Here is a 15,830-nt window from a genome sequence, read left to right as displayed (position 1 = left end):
GGGAGGGAGTGTTGCGTGAGGGAAGGGAGGGTTGTGTGAGTGGGAGGGAGTGTTGCGTGAGGGAAGGTCTAAAGTAATGCAATTACAGAACAATTTACTTCCAGTTTTATGAGTTATTTGTCAAATTCCATGATATTCCATTGATCAGCAGGAGTCTGTTTGATACCCCAAGAATTCAGACATTTATTGCTTGTACATTTGTAGATCATATTCTACAGTAATGTACAGCAAATGACATGATAGTACATATTAGTGGTTACTTCTGCTAATCTCGTCCTGCTCTTTGGTAGCAAGGAGTCCATTGGACTCCCTTTATGCATACCTAGTTAAAGTATTACGTGTATCTCTTCACAGATGTGACGTCCATTCCACTCGCACGACTGTGGACTAAGCTCGACTCCACCTTGATGCAGTTGAAGCACCAGCTTGCAGCGCCACCTGCTGCCCGTATGGTGATTAATTCGAACACGCCACCGAATCGTGTAATGATGGTGAATACAAAGAAAGGTGAGCACTCGTCACCATTTGTTGCTATGTGGCCTCACGTTGCCTCGGTGTTACAGGAAGCATATATGGTGTGTACCTGTACTGACCTCTGAGATTACATGTTATTTACAGTTACATATGTGTACAAACTCTCTCTCGCTCTCTCTGTGTCTCTCTCTCTCTCCCTGTCCATCTCCTTTTCCATCTCCCTCTCACTTCCTTCCCCTTTCCCCTCCCCTCCCATCCCTCTCTCTCTCTCTCTCTCTCTTCCCCTCCTCTTTCTCTTTCTTTCCACCCTTCAATTCATCGTGAACTATAATAACGAGTTGATTAAAAAACCATTAAAATAGGCACTGATATTTAACGATAATCGGTCTACAGAAGCAATCTGCATCTCTCAATCTCTAGCACCGAGGGACGTGCGATTCATCGGCAGGATGGCCGCCAGCATGCCGCATGAGGTAACGTCAGAACACACCCTTGCTACTGCGGCTTCTCACACGCCATCCATGCCGCACATAGACCCACCGCACCAGCCGCCCGTAACCACGGCGACGTGTGCTCGGGATCGGCAGATGGTCGCCGCGGCGACGGATCAGTATTCCGTCGAGGGAACTTCCAACGTGGTCCCGACGATGCTGGAGTTTGAGGGCAGTGGCAACTCGTCCGAGGTTGATGTAGAGGTCACTGAAGATGCATCGCAGGTTGATGTAGAGGTCACTGACGACTCACCTCAGGTGACTGCAGAAGGCAATGATGGTTCTCAACCAGCAGAAGTAGATGACACAGAGGAGCACGGGAATAGTCACCCGGGGACAGGAACGAACACTCGAAGCCAGGCGAAAATACCGAAGAAGGTGGCGCCACCAACACGGCGGAAATCGGCGTGTGCCAGACGACGCGCCGTGGACACGCAAGGTTTTCAATCATTGCCAAGAGGCGGAGCCACTAGTCGTGTGCGTGGCAGAGTAGAAGACTTGCGCGGGGATGCAGGCGTCTCTTGTGGCCAGACTGATGTGGTGGGCACCAACGAGAGTGAACCTGCGACCAGCGCAACAGCCCTGGCTGCCGGCTCACGAGATGGCGATGACAATGACACTCGGTCACCCGTGGCGCCTGCTGCTGTCTCGCGCAGGAAGCGTGGAGCGAATGTGAAGCACAGTCCCAAGAAACGGAAACGGTGAGATGTTAGACATGTTCGTTAGGCAAGATAGATAGCGGGTAGTTTCTACGAGTTTGCATTTTATTCTGAAATAATTAACTTGAGTGTGGATTAGTGTCTGCATAAGCAGCCACTTCAGTATGGAATTCTGCTGGAGCATGAGGCAACATTCGTTTGTTTGTTGATTGCTTTTTGGTTCGCAACACTTAATGCCTGTGAAACAGGTTCTAGTCGTGGGGTCACGTTGGCTCCCATATGCCAATAATCTATCATAAACATGGGTTCCTCTGTGATGAATTCAAGATTGGGTTAATGTCATGTAAAAAATATTCCTAAAGTCTTCTAAATTCCTAAAAAAATTCTTGTCAACAAATCTGTCCCTTTTTTATATGCCTCTAGTAGGGGTTGTCAAGATGTCAGGTTTTTAGACTGCCTAGTTCACTACTGACTAGTGACTGATCTAATAGTAGTCTATCTAGTGATTGATCGGTGTTTTAGGATGAGCATGAACTAGATATCTCACGATTTTTTGGTTGATATTTGTTTTGCTTTGGCACCTTCTGGTTTAAGTCAACAAGTGGTGAACCAGATGTAGCACCTTCCAGGAATCTATGCTATGCATCATTCTACAGAAAGTGTGTCTAGATCACCCCTTCCAAGTTATCAATTATGTAAATGTATATGTATAGCATTTGTGCATATATGACACTTACCTCTTTGTAACATTGCAGGAGTGCGGTGAGAAAGAAAGTGAATGATGGAGAAACGACACCAGACAAGCTTACAGCGGAGGAGCAGAAGGAATTACTCGATGCTGTCGAAACCGTTCTACCGGTACATATAATTTCCATTGAATTCTGTGTGATTTACAACAAGTCCTGTATGAACCATGTTGCCATATTTTCGGATGGATATTTATGGATCTCCGTACCTTTTGCTTGCCATCATGCCTACATTTGTGAGCTGTGTACCCACATTGTTGCCATTGTCTCTGAATTTGTGAGCTGTGATGCAATATTATTGCTATTGTGCCTGTATTGGTGAGCTGAGTTACCATATTGTTGCCATTGTGCATGAGTTATGTAGCCATATTGCCTATGTTTCTCATCTCTTGTGTCCTTTCTTGCAGCAACTGCTGGGCAGTATGATGAACAACAGGGAGTTACATGAGAAAATTGCTGAGAACATTAACAAAGTGAGTAGTCAAATATGACGTCAAGGTGTCATCTATTGGGAGAAATAGTGCTCAAGCATGATTTGTCAGCATATGGAAATAACGTATTTCACATGCTGTTTTAGTCAATCATTGTTGTGGTGGAACATGCTTAAAGGGGGGCTTATGTCGGGCTTGCGAGCCGACTCGACTGGAAGCAACTGGATTTCGAGCAACTGGAAGCGATTGGCAGCGACTAGTTGCGTCCAGTTGCCCACATTCTATTCCGAGCAACTAGTGGCGGCCAGTCGCAGGCAGTCGCGTCGCAGTCGACCGACCTAAGTACTGCAGTCACAGTGAATTGCAGCCAGTTGCTTCCAGTCGAGTCGGCTCGCAAGCCTGACATAAGCCCCCCTTTAGGCAATGCTTGGCAACAAAGTAATGCAAATTCAACTATTTGGCGTGTACTCATGAAAAACACATGAACTGTGAGAGTTTGACCAACACCTAGCAAGAATATATAATTACGGTTTGGTTATATGACTCGGAGAGATGGGTTAATTGTATTTTTTTTTCAATTTTAGGTTTCAGGGCGACAGTCTTCTGGTAGTCTGCCGCCAACTCCTCATTCTGTGCCACCAGTTGACTTGGACTTATTTGAGAATCAGGTAAATGCAGATATCAGGATCTCAGCTCTGTTTGTACCGTGTTTTGTTGGCATTGCATTATGTTTATGCTTTGTTCTGTTTACAGGGCATTCTGCTTGTATTGTGTTTTGCATACGTTGTTTTTGTTTTTTCATATAGTGGGTTTTGTTTGCTTTGTATTTTGCTTGTACTGAGTTTTGCTTGCATTATGTTTTGCATGGATTAGGTTTTGCATGTATTGCATTGTATTATGTTTGCACTTTGTTTTAATTACTGTGTTGTTTTTCATGCACTGTGTTTTGCATGCTCAGCACGTTGCCAAAAAGGCAATCTCAATCCTTCTAACTACAAATTACAGTGTGACAGGCATATACCTACAGCCATTGACAAAAATGTTAATTAACCAATTGCAGACAAGCGTATTTCAGGCACTTGTACACGTCACACGAAAGCTCCATGAACTTGGACAATACTACTACTTGGATTTTATACTTTATACTTGTACATTTTTCCAGTTATACATCATCACTTAACAGTGTCACGTTATAATTGAGTCAGTCACACATCATATCACGCTAGGGCTCACTGCCAGTGCTTGAGTCCTGATGCTCTAGCAGTTAGTTACACATAGAGGCGACTGAGATCGGTTAACTTGGCAAGTGACATACAGTCATTTCTCGCCTCATGCTCCGCTTCTACTTTTAGCAACACCAGGTGCCAGACGAGTGGGTTCGTGGAGCCATGGAAATGACCGAACATGACCCGCTGTTTGAAGGACTCTTTAACATCCTCGATCTAGGTTTGAATTCTGCCCTCTCATGATATCATTTATAAACATTGATCACAGAAACTTGTAGCCATGTGCACCAAGTTTCATAAAGTGTTTTTAAAGAGTTATGCAAAGCCATTACATTTGTTGTGGTGGACACAACCAGCTCACCAGTTCACATGGAGGGCTGCTGTGTCTGCTATTAAATCCTACATTAAATTAAGTTAACTAAAAATTATCATAGTCTTATTACTCTTTTCTCCGATTTTTTCCAAGTAATCTTTCTAGGCGGTCAGGTAATTTTTGAGCTTAGAATGTTCCAGTGTTCGACCTCGGTAGACTTCAACAGATCTTGCTCGATTTTCAGATGACTATGGACTGGAGACGTCCCACAAACCTCCAGCTAACTCGACAATGCCACATGTCACAGCAACTGCATCCACTATCCCCGCACGTAACCACGAACTTGGCGCAGCGCTGAAAGGCAACCAATTAGACTCTTCATCTCGGCCACCAGGTAGCGCCTGTGTTGCTGGGTCGGCAGCAGACGTGAGTCAGCGTGGTACGGACGAAACGGTAGAATCTATAAATCAGGTCAATCTAAGCTGCAGCAGTTTACGTGTAGAGGGCGCTACGTCTCGGCCCGATTTACCGAACGTTGCACCGTGCTCGCCCGGTAATCGACCGCATGGGGTGACACCAGGTGGCGACAGTGTGGCCGTGTTAACTGGTGCTGTGCCGGCAACAACACCACAAACAGAGCTGCCGAGATCAACCGAGCTGCGATGTACAGACCCTGTTGATAGTTCGTCGTTTGCTCCCCTGATGGCAGCACCTCTGCGGCCTGCTACGCCACCAGCTGCGGTAAGATTGGCAAAGCCACCTCGGTCACCCTCCTGCGCCGTGGCAATGTTGTCCGACTCCAGAGGAGCGCCCTCTGCCAGTCCACGGCCAGCTCACACGTGCGCGACGACATCGAAATCAATGGATGCAACGTCGGCTGTGCCCGTCGTCGTGGCGATGGCTCCGGCATCGTCTGCGCATCCCGCGACGACCGCTTCCCATACAAGATCTCCGTGCCATGATTCGTCGAGTGCCGAAGGCGTCCCGTGGCATTCGCCTTTGACAAGTGAACATTCGAAGGAGCGTGGCAAGGGATCGCCCGACGTCAGCAACCTGGTTGTAGACACGTCGCCGCGGCGACAGCCACGCCGCTCGCAGACGATGTCCGAACTTTCTATGCTCGATGTGATATGTGGACTTGTACCTGACCCCGTGAACTCTGACCCTGTGAACTCTGACCTTATCACCTCTGACATTCAAGCTTTGTCGACAAAACTAATGACCTCATCTGACTTGTCTGCGTCCAACAGGGGGCGCCAAGAAATGACCGAGGCAACGAGTTCGCTCGTGGAGGCGACAGACTCCTCCATGCCTGCAGTAGGAAGTGGGTCGGTGGCACCGTATAAGGGCGCGATGTCTGCAGCCAATGATCAATGTCGTGAGACCTCCGAAGAACCGCATGACTCATCGAGTGTTGCCAGCGTAACCATGGCTACGTTGAGCGGCCCTGGCATCACCATGCCCTCATCCAGTGTTGCTGCCATAACCACGCTGACTTCAAGTATTGCTGGCGTAACTGTGCCTATTTCGAATGTTGCTGGCAAAACCATGCCAACATCAAGTGTTCCCGACACAGTTGTGCCAATGTCGAGTGTTGCTAGCGTCACTGTGCCTAAATCGAGTGTTGCTGGTGTAATCATGCCAACATCAAGTGTTGTGCTAGCGCCCGCTAACTGTCCTAAATCGAGTGTTGTGGTGTAACCATCATGCCAAAACATTAAGTGTTGCTAGCGTTAACTCGCTGCTAAATCGAGTGTTGCTGTGTAATCGTGCCAATGTCAAGTGTTGCTAGCGTCACTGTGCCTAAATCGAGTGTTGTTGGTGTAATCATGCCAACATCAAGTGTTGCTGGCATAGCCGTGCCTACATTGAGTGTTGCTAGTGTAATCATGCCAACATCAAGTGTTCCCGACACAGTTGTGCCTACACTGAGTGTTGCTGGTGTTGTCATGCCTTTGCCAAGCATTCCTGCAATAAGCGTCTCTACATCTGATGTTGCCAGCGTAACTATGCCAACCTCGATCTCGTCCCCATCTACCCCACATCAGTCTACGCTTGATGAACCACCCACTACTTCCTTTCTTGAGTACCAGCCCCCTCCCACCACCGCCTCTACTTCTGTTGCCTCGTGGCCTCTTCCTACCACCGCAACCTCCTCTTGTGCACCGTGCCTTCCTCCCACAACCTCAACGGCTCTCTCTGTGTCACCATACGCCCCGCCCATCACACCAGCCAGTGTTGTGGAGGAGACTCGTGCTGTGGTGAAGTCCAAACCAGCACAAACCAGACAAAAACGACCACGGCGTGTCAAACTAACTACCTTATCGAAAGCGCCCCCTGCTGGTGACACGCCTGCTAGTCGCAGTCATTCTCTGACACAGACCAATGACGTAGCTCTGCACAGACAATCTGCTACGGAGGCTCCCTCTGCCGACAACAACGGAATCGTGACAGATTCTACCCTAGACTGCCGCCGAGCAGGCGCGTTAGCTGAACGCAGCATGGATTTCGATGTGGTGCTGCCGTCTATGATCGGTGGAGAGCGGCAGCAGCTGAGCACTATTAATCTCGGTGACCTTGAGGAGGACAGCTGCGGTGTCGGCGCATCTCGCGACGGCACGGCAGCGCCCTCTGGTTGTTGTAGAACCCTGCCAGAGACAGCCGTCGAGACATCCAGCCTCCAGCAGCCTCTACGTGCTGCCCATGCCACTTCTCAGAAGCTTGATCCCGCTGCTGGTTACTGCAGCCACGGTAGAAGCAGTGAGGACACCCGGCCATCAATAACGGTTGATTTGTCAGGAGCGCTGCTAACAGCAAGCTTGGAGAGAATGTCCACGGCACCTAGCGGCAGTGGTAAGAATGGTTTGGAGCGGTCGCCGAAAGAAAGATTTCTGCAGAGTCTTTATCTGAGCCCGAGGACTCTCAGAGCGATGGCAGCTGCCAAGCGTAATGACATGAGATCAAGGGGGATGATGGAGGATGGAACGGCATCAGGCGTGGCAGCGGTGCATGGGACAGCGTCATCTACGATCAGCGTCGTTCAAGTGAACAGCTGTGGTGTGTCCGGCCCTGCTGTGACACACGGCGACCACCACGAAGCAACGCAGCGCCACCTGTGTGAGTCAGCCAACCCTACACCACAGCGCCACCTGTGATCTATTCAACCCTGCATCACAGCGCCACCTGTGTTCTACCCAACCCTGCACCTCAGCGCCACCTGCGTAAGCTATCCAACCCTGCACCGCAGCGCCACCTGTGTGAGTCAGCCAACCCTACACCACAGCGCCACCTGTGATCTATTCAACCCTGCATCACAGCGCCACCTGTGTTCTACCCAACCCTGCACCTCAGCGCCACCTGCGTAAGCTATCCAACCCTGCAACGCAGCGCCACCTGTGTGAGTTCGACGCCGCTTCGAGCGACACCTCCTACATCGATCGCGTGATTGGCTGCCCCCGCCGCACGGCAGCGCCAGCAGATGGCACCACCATCCACGATGAACCAATCACGTCGAGTCAGCTGACGGGGCAGTCGCCGTCAACCCCCTGGTGGCACACGCCCCCGAGTTGCACGACGGACAACATACTGAGTCTGAACAGCCCCCGGCGCCCCCGCATTCTTTCGCGCACCCCGCGGCGCCATCTGGCGGCCAGTACGCCGTCCAGTGTCTCCAAGCAGCTTCGGTTTGGCAATATCGGCTCTGGTTTGGGAGCTGCTAGTGTCCGTGATGCGCTTGCAGGGGGCGCTAGTGTCGGCGACAAACCTACAGGTGGCGTTGGCATCTGTGTCCCACGTACAGCGGGTGCTGGTGTTGACGTCCCACCTACAGGTCCTGGAGACGCTAGCGTTTGTGTCACCGCTACAGGTGACTCTAGTATCAGTGTCACATCTGCAGGTGACTCTAGTGTCACCGTCATCGATACAGGTGACTCTAGTGTCACCGTCATCGATACAGGAGGGGCTAGTATCAGCGTCACCCCTGAGAGGAATCCTGCTCAGCTATGTGCAGACATCACTACCACCACTCATGTGTCCAGAAATAGGATACTTAGCTGCCAGGTGGGGCCACTAGATGGAGCCTGCATTCAAGAGCCAATCCAGACGAATCCAGCATCAGGCATCCCTGTACAAGGCTGCCAACAACTAACAACACAGGCCAACATGTCCATTCAACCACCACTTCAGCAGGAACAGCTAGTTTCGTCAGGTCATAGGGAGGGCACAAATACAGTGCTGGATTTTATAGGGGGAGCTCACGCCGACAATGCTACTCCAAAGCCATCGGATGGTGCCTGGTTGCAACTTGTGTCCGGGCTTTCCGTTCTGCCTCAAAGTGCCTCGGTGATGACATCGTACAGTAATGAGCTGCCGGGAATGGCACTACTGGCATCCGCTTGCTATCCCTGTCCTCCGTCCGTGGATACACAAGTGCTGCCACCTAGTGTCACAACAGAACAGCTGACAATTGAGCATGGCGGTGTCTCATCATCTGCTAGACAGTTTGGCACGCACGTGCTGCCACCTGCCGGTGACGAGGTTTTGGGCAGACACGGTCACGGTGAAGCTAACGAAGTGGATCTACTGGTAGGCGCGGCTAGGACACCACAGAAGACAGGAAGCCGGATGCTGCAATATCTCACCTGGTCACCAGGTAAGTTGCATGTTTATCTGGTCAACAGATAAGTCGTATGTCCACCTAGTCACTAGGTATGTCATGTTCATCTGATTACCAGCTTAATCGTGTTTTCACCAAATTAAATTCATTTTGCTTAATTTTATTATTCATAATTTACTTGTCTCTAAATTACTTGTCTCATAATATGTACATTCTGTAATGCATACCCACCAATTCTTGAACATGATATACATAAAATATATAAATACATAAATATTTATGCCTTAGTGTCACAGTGTTCTTAATTGTCTTATTATTGCAACAGGGTTCGGAAAGTCCGTACCAGCAGCTGCAGTTATGAGTTCACCAAAAAGTGCAATATCAGAAACGACAACAGCAGCAGCAACAACTAAAACGACAAGAAGACGAGCAGCAAAAATAAAACCAGCAGCAGCAACGTCGGTTAAACGCAAAAAGGTCGAAACACGCGTGGTAGGTTTTTGTTGTGAGTTAGTCTTTCTCTCTGAGCAGATGATATGTGAGTTATTCGTCACTAGCATTGTAAGTCAGTAGTCAGTAGTATCGAACAGTAAACGAGTCAAATCAACATGGGGTATTGCAGTGTATATATATGCTCCACCTCAGAGCTGGACCCAGACCCAGCTCACTACTTAAGACTGTCATTAGTCTAAAATTGAATAACTTTTGCAAAACATTCACTTCAAAAATATGATGTTTTAGATTTATGATCTCATAGCCACTCGTGATATTTCTGACAATAGGCCCCCGATCTCTATTTCACATACGTGAATCATATAACCGTTTATCTTTACACACTATGTATCATCTCTTGTTTCAATTGCAGAAAACTAGTCGAAAGGCATCAGGATGCGTTGCGAGACAGCATAACACTGAAGCAGTTGTGCCTATTACAGGTGTGTATAAAGTCGATTTATCAGTGAACTGGCCAAAACCCGAACCATCAATGATCTAAAACTGGTTGTTGCCAGGCAACCGTCTGTTGCATGTTGCAACATCTGACATCTGATCATGACGTCACATTCGGTGAGTGGTCTTAGACTGATGTCACACTTTGCCGGTGCATGCTGGGAGAGATGCCGGTAAAGACAACCTAGGACAACCTTCATTGTTTTTCACCGTGGCAGAGATGCCAACCACTACGATTTATCCGTATTTTATACGAATTTCTATTCCTTTTGCACCACTACGACCAGTTTGTATCAAACTACGAATTTCACGGTGATCGAAATTTTTTTGTGTGTGTCAATTATTGTCATTTGTTGTCAATTTATTGTCATTTTTGACCCTCAGAATGCAGGAAATTTCATCTCAGAATAAAAAAAATTTCCGGGCTTTTTCAGTACCTCGTGCGATGCAGCGACGTGTACATCCGATCCTGCCACGCATCTCTATGCCCCTGCAGCTTTCAATGCCAATCGTTATGGCACCTACCCTGCAGGTGTTACCAGCAGCACACCTGTATCGTGCACCCATAACACCTGCTTTCTTACCACAGCCAGGTAAGTCCACTCACCTGCTCTTCTGCCACATACTTCTAATGCTTCCGAATCCTCTTCGTAGTCTCCCTGGCAGCCGGCTATATTCCCTCCCCTCATTTTTCTTACCACTAGCTAGTTAGCTGCAGGGGTAAAAATGAGCATTTTTGCTCCTGCAGCAACTACCTGCTGCCAGAGAAAAATGCAAGTAGCAAACTTACTCACAGAGGCAGAAACTTGAGAAAACACTAACTGTTCCAAACCCCCCCTACTCCAACAGTACTGCCCTGATGCCCCTGTGCATTAGGAAGCTGGATTGGCCTCCTCACCTCTTAAACTCGTAATGATTGGCCTTCAACGTTGATCAAGTCAGTAGAGCAACACCGTGGATCGCAGTAGAGAACCTTTTTTTTTTCAATTAACCAAAAAAGAAGGAAGCGAATTCCAATTTAAAGGGATCCTTAAAAGACATGTCGAAAGCAATGAAGCTCAGATGATTGAGTGCTACGAATAGGCTTCATTAAAATGAAGGCATACCATCTAGGCATCTTCACCTGGCCATGATAGATTATTTGCAAAAGGTTATAATGTTTTCGTAGTGAGAGTTGATACGAGGAAAGGGCCAATTAAGTTGAGTCAAAACAGCCCCGAAACTATCACGATAATTTTAGATACCCACCTCGCAGATTTATGCTGTATGGCATCTAATTTAGAACAGTTCTCAAGCGTATAGGCATCCTAGCCTTGTTTCCCCTGATTTGTTAATTGTAAATATAGTCACGAACCTTGCCTAACCCAAGTTGCACATCGAATGAAGTATGAACAGTAAATTGGGGTCAACGTGATCTGAAAAAAACCACCCTGAACAACTGGCCATCGTTTGAAATAAAAATTCCCCGTAACCTTTTTCCTGTAATATTTTTAGTTTGGTTTTTGAGGAATTTCTTGGCAGCAGTAATTGTAGGCAGTAAAACTGCTGCTTGTCGCTCCTAATTTCCAACTCAGCATCTGGTCATATTATACTTGACTCTCTAACGCTGATTCTTCTACACCACAGTTGCAGTGGAGACCACAATGCCGCGGGTCTCCAGCGCTCAGAAGACAACACGTCCGTTTCGCGACATGAGTTGCCGTCGTGAACCCAGAGCCAGTAGGAGGCGTTCCACTCCCGCCACGCCGTCCGGCACGAGTAGGCGCGCCACCAAACACGCCGAGTTACCTCCCGCAGCGATGCCGGCAGGTGGCGCTTCATCGCATGACACGAGTGGTGGCACCGCCGCCCTTGTCGGGTCACCCTCAGCGGCGAGCCAGGCACGCGGCGGCGCTCCGCCGAGCATGCCAAGTCTGGACGAAGAATCTCAGGCGCAGCTGCCGCTTGACGTTGTCTTTCAGTTGTTCGGCTTGTCTCCTGTTAAGCCATCGACAGCAGAGACAGATGACGCTCGTATATCGACGACATCGTCAGAAACGTTGAAACCATCGACGGCAGACGCCGGCGACAAGTCTATATCAGTGACGTCATCAGAAACGCCAGGCTCAGCAACTATGCTGACTTCATCCAGAACGACATGTTCAGCAACTATGGCTGACGTCCCAGAACGTGTGAAAGTTTTCTTACAGGTGACAGCCGTCATCAAGAATAAAGTGCCACCTCGTGGGGAAACGGGCTGCTGCTAGTTTACCTGCGATGTAATGATGATGGAACGAAGGAAAAGGCAGAGTAAACTCAAAGAAGCTACGACAAAGTAGTCGGTCAAAGACGGGCGATTCCAAGGCAGTGCAAGGAACCAAAAACTTGCCAAAAGGGAGGGGGGTTTTTCAGCGGGCAAAAGGGGCCCCCAATGAGGGCAGCCCAATGCAGGCAGCCAATGCGGCGCAGCCAATGCATGGGCCGCACAACGGGCAGCCAAAAACAGGGCAGCCCAATGCAGGGCCAACAACGGGCAGCCAAACAGGGCCAGCCAAAAAACAGGGAGCCCACACAGGGAGGCGACGGCGGCGACCAAGCGCAAGCGTGGCAGGCTTTGCAAAGTAGATGAAAGCATAACGATGATGTGCGGCAAACACAAAGATCGAGAAGCGTTCCCAAAGATCGCGCTTACAGTTGGGAATATTCCACATCTTCAACGTGAAGCATGGAGGTTTACGACTTCATTTCCTGCTTTGCTGTTCCACAAAACAATGACAAACCCTTATAGAGATGACAACCTGATACAACAAAACCTATGGAAATGAATCTCATGACATGAAAATCTCCATAGGAAGGCATCTCACGGAGACGACATCCAGGGGACACATTTCAGGCACACGACAACCCATAGCCAACAACATTCCAGGACACGACAACCATAGCACACATTCCCAGAACACACAACTCTAGCAACACTTCTATGGGACACGACATTCGCATAGGCCACAAATTCTTGGAACGACATTCCGTCTAGCAGCATTCCATGACCGATATTCTATAGACAGCATTCTCATGGACACGACATTCCGCATAGCAACAACATTCCCCATGGACACGACATTCCGCATAGCAACAACATTCCCCATGGAGACGACATTCCACAGCACCCTCCAACAGGACAATCCGAGTTGTCGTCACCAGGTGGCGTGAAGGTCGGTCTCGGCGGCGCTGAGTCTGCGACGCCGCGTAAGTCGGGACGAGACGAGGAGGAAGAGGCTGCGGAAACACTGGTGGCGCTGTCGTGCACGCCGACAAAACGCATCAAGCCGCCGGACTCCACTAAACACGCCGCCACGCCGGCAAAGCACGCTCCCGCGGCGGCGCGCTCTAGTGACGATCGTTCAACCGGCGTGTCTCCGGCCAGCGGGGACACTTGCCGCCGATCACCGCGCGCGGTGCCCCTGGTGGCGGGAGCAGACAACGCCGATTTTGCGCGGAGAGTGATGGAAGTCGTCATGCCAGCCATGACTGACATCATTGCCGGTAATCGCACGCGCGGGTTGCCACCTGGTGGGATTGTCGACGCTACAGCGCGCGCAGTCGAGAGAACTGTGAGCTTGGCAAATCTTGCGCGCGTCCAATCACAGGCTGCTGACGCCGCCAGGCGCCGTGTATCGCCAGGTGGCGCTCACACATCACAGCAAGGCAACGCGGTGCAAGACGTCTCTGGAACGGACTCTCGGTCAGCGACTGGTGTGCATCAGCCACCAGGGGTCGGTGGTCGGATAGATGCTCAGAGAAATGCTTCGGCTGAGAGTGAGATCGAGCGAGTGACCGCGCAGGACAGAGCGACAGAGGGGGCGATGAACAGAGATTGCCGCCGAGCAGAGAAGGAGAACAAGGTGGAGGCTGGAAAGATGCTAGAGAAAAGCAGGAAAACCTCATCAAGGGTAAGCGAAATGAAACGTATTTCCGATTCAACACAAGTATATATCCATACTCTGAAAAGCAGAATATATATGATACTAAACTTCCTCAACAAATCTAAACTGACTATATTATAGTTCAGACATGGTATTTTATTCACCTTTTTTTTTTGCTTCAGGGAAAAAGTCGAGAATCCTGGCAAAAGGTTGACGTTGACAAATTTCTATCCAAGCTACATTATCATGAGTGAGATGAGGTAGCATTGATGACTATGCCCACCTAGGCTGGTCCTGTTCCCGCAGGATAAGAAAAGAGAGAGAGAGAGAAGGGAAAAGGGAGATGGAAAGAGTGTGCGAGAAAAAGTTGCGAGAGAGAGTTATGGTATAAACTGTAGCTCACTGTATCCAGAGAAGAACACTCAGCATTTGAGTGATTGTTGCAAGAGCCATCCAACGACCTTGAACGAAAGGATTAATAGTTGTACAGCTAGGTATTTGCCGTAGTTATCATGTCAGGGGCCATCTCCTACGTGGTAAACATGCTGGGGGTCATGTCCTAAGTAGTGATCGTGCCGGGGGGTGGGGGGTGCTATGTAGGTAGTATTGTACCGGGGAAATCTCCTAGGTAGTGATAGTTGGGGGTCATTTCCTAGGTAGTAATAGTGCCAGAGGCCATCTCCTAGAACCTAGGTGATAATCATGTTAAGGGCTATCTGCATACTCCACCTGTGTAGAGAAGGCAGAGCCATGCTCATGTTGATCTATGCTATTATATGTTTTGTAAGGAGGAGTGAACAGGTATATATATATAGTAGTTACTCCTGTCGGCAGTTACGTACTCTGCGAAAAATATATCGCTGCGCATGAAATCGTTATTGATGTTTTATATTGTAAAGCCAAAGGTATTACTTTATGAAAATATTATCAGATGTATATCTTGTTTGCACGTTTTGGCATTGTATATCTGTTTTCTATCCGAATAATAAAGACATATTAAACATGTCAGTCCTGGTTTTAGGTCGCTATCTTTTTTGTTTGGTTTTATCAAGAAAATACAAATACAAGTTGTTAGTTGTGCTTTCATGGATTTAGTAAACTCGTATCTATATAATTATTTGAGTAGTGTCGTTCTGTTTGTTCTGGCATAACTCCTAGGCGCATGCACGAATCCGGCTGAAATTTTTCGTGCTTCATTCATACGCATCAGGTTCGATTCTAACACTTTGCTTTTTGTTATTTATTTGGTTAAATGTTTAAAAAAACGTATCTTGAAAATCTAATGGAAAATCTCCCTGGAAAACATGCACGATTCAGTTCACTTCCGCTAGGTGCGCTGGCTGTAGACTTACAAACACGCAACCACAAGCTAATGGATACAGTAGTCTGTCACGTAACCTTGCAGTGGATTCGCCAGGGCACATGCGCTGGCTGTGGAATCAAGTCCTCCCCCACCTGCACTCAGCGCATATCTATCTATCAATCTATATTTCTATCTATCTATCTATCTATCTATCTATCCATTCATCAAATGTGAACCTGTGATCCTTGACCAATCAAATCAATAGGGTTCCACCGCCTCCTAAGGTCCACCTCTGGACCAAGTTTGAAGTTTCTACCTCTAACGGTTGCATAAATATCGAGCAGAGGCAGACACACACACACGCACACGCACACACACGCCCGTCGCGCACAGAGCAGCCGCGCCACAAAACACCCGGAGGTTTAACTTCCGCAGCTGATGCTGGCAGGTGCGCTTGCCATCGCATGACAGAGTGGTGCGACCGCCGCGCCTTGGTCGGGTCACCCTCACGCGACCAGGCACAGCGCGGCGCCTCCGCGACTATGCCAATCTGACGAAGGATCTCAGGCGCACTGCCGCTTTACGTTGTCTTTCAGTTGTTTCGCTTTGTCTCCTGCTTAAGCATCGACAGAAGACAGATTGACGCTCGTAATCGAGCGACATGTCAGAAACGTTAAACCATACGACGGCACAAGACGCCCTGGCGACAAGTCTATATCCAG

The 15,830-nt window shown here is 48.8% G+C and overlaps 4 protein-coding genes across 4 annotated transcripts in view; all 4 read left to right on the top strand.

Moving 5' to 3' along the window:
• LOC106808500 (mucin-19-like) overlaps positions 1–6,041 on the top strand; it is an 8,307-nt gene extending 2,266 nt beyond the window's left edge. The window contains exons 2-8 of the mRNA XM_014811243.1: positions 355–507; positions 895–1,666; positions 2,380–2,482; positions 2,778–2,843; positions 3,386–3,469; positions 4,154–4,247; positions 4,585–6,041. Of these exons, the coding sequence (XP_014666729.1) occupies positions 355–507; positions 895–1,666; positions 2,380–2,482; positions 2,778–2,843; positions 3,386–3,469; positions 4,154–4,247; positions 4,585–6,041 (2,729 nt within the window). The remainder of the gene's footprint in view (positions 1–354; positions 508–894; positions 1,667–2,379; positions 2,483–2,777; positions 2,844–3,385; positions 3,470–4,153; positions 4,248–4,584) is intronic.
• A 188-nt stretch (positions 6,042–6,229) lies between these two features.
• Positions 6,230–12,149, top strand: LOC106808499 (mucin-5B-like). Its single transcript, XM_014811241.1, has 7 exons — positions 6,230–6,343; positions 6,722–7,461; positions 7,658–8,991; positions 9,281–9,447; positions 9,821–9,890; positions 10,338–10,496; positions 11,530–12,149. Exons 1-7 carry the CDS (start codon positions 6,230–6,232, stop codon positions 12,147–12,149), a joined length of 3,204 nt encoding a protein of 1,067 aa, XP_014666727.1.
• Positions 12,150–12,521: 372 nt separating this feature from the next.
• On the top strand, positions 12,522–14,825 carry LOC106808498. The gene is made up of 3 exons (XM_014811240.1): positions 12,522–12,613; positions 12,944–13,832; positions 13,988–14,825. The coding sequence occupies exons 1-3, from the start codon at positions 12,522–12,524 to the stop codon at positions 14,057–14,059; spliced, it is 1,053 nt and encodes a 350-aa protein (XP_014666726.1). The 3' UTR covers positions 14,060–14,825.
• A 991-nt stretch (positions 14,826–15,816) lies between these two features.
• LOC106808497 (uncharacterized protein DDB_G0287625-like) overlaps positions 15,817–15,830 on the top strand; it is a gene marked incomplete at its 3' end in the record, with an annotated part of 5,691 nt that continues 5,677 nt past the window's right edge. Inside the window, exon 1 of the mRNA XM_014811239.1 lies at positions 15,817–15,830.

This window comes from Priapulus caudatus, unplaced genomic scaffold (assembly GCF_000485595.1).
Source record: "Priapulus caudatus unplaced genomic scaffold, Priapulus_caudatus-5.0.1 Scaffold282, whole genome shotgun sequence".
NCBI lineage: Eukaryota > Metazoa > Priapulida > Priapulimorpha > Priapulimorphida > Priapulidae > Priapulus > Priapulus caudatus.
The sequence above is the reverse complement of the archived record's forward strand: the minus strand, read 5'-3'. Positions and strand labels throughout refer to the sequence as shown.

Excerpts from the sequence above, each read along its gene's own strand:
- LOC106808499 (XM_014811241.1), top strand. The coding sequence starts at position 6,230 with ATGCCAACATCAAGTGTTCCCGACACAGTTGTGCCTACACTGAGTGTT. Across the intron at positions 7,462-7,657 it reads ACGCAGCGCCACCTGTGTGA|CGCCACCTGTGTTCTACCCA; the intron begins GTCAGCCAACCC and ends CCTGCATCACAG. Across the intron at positions 9,891-10,337 it reads AGCAGTTGTGCCTATTACAG|TACCTCGTGCGATGCAGCGA; the intron begins GTGTGTATAAAG and ends GGGCTTTTTCAG.
- LOC106808498 (XM_014811240.1), top strand. The coding sequence starts at position 12,522 with ATGATGTGCGGCAAACACAAAGATCGAGAAGCGTTCCCAAAGATCGCG. Across the intron at positions 12,614-12,943 it reads CTTCAACGTGAAGCATGGAG|ACAGCATTCTCATGGACACG; the intron begins GTTTACGACTTC and ends GATATTCTATAG. Across the intron at positions 13,833-13,987 it reads GCAGGAAAACCTCATCAAGG|GGAAAAAGTCGAGAATCCTG; the intron begins GTAAGCGAAATG and ends TTTTTGCTTCAG.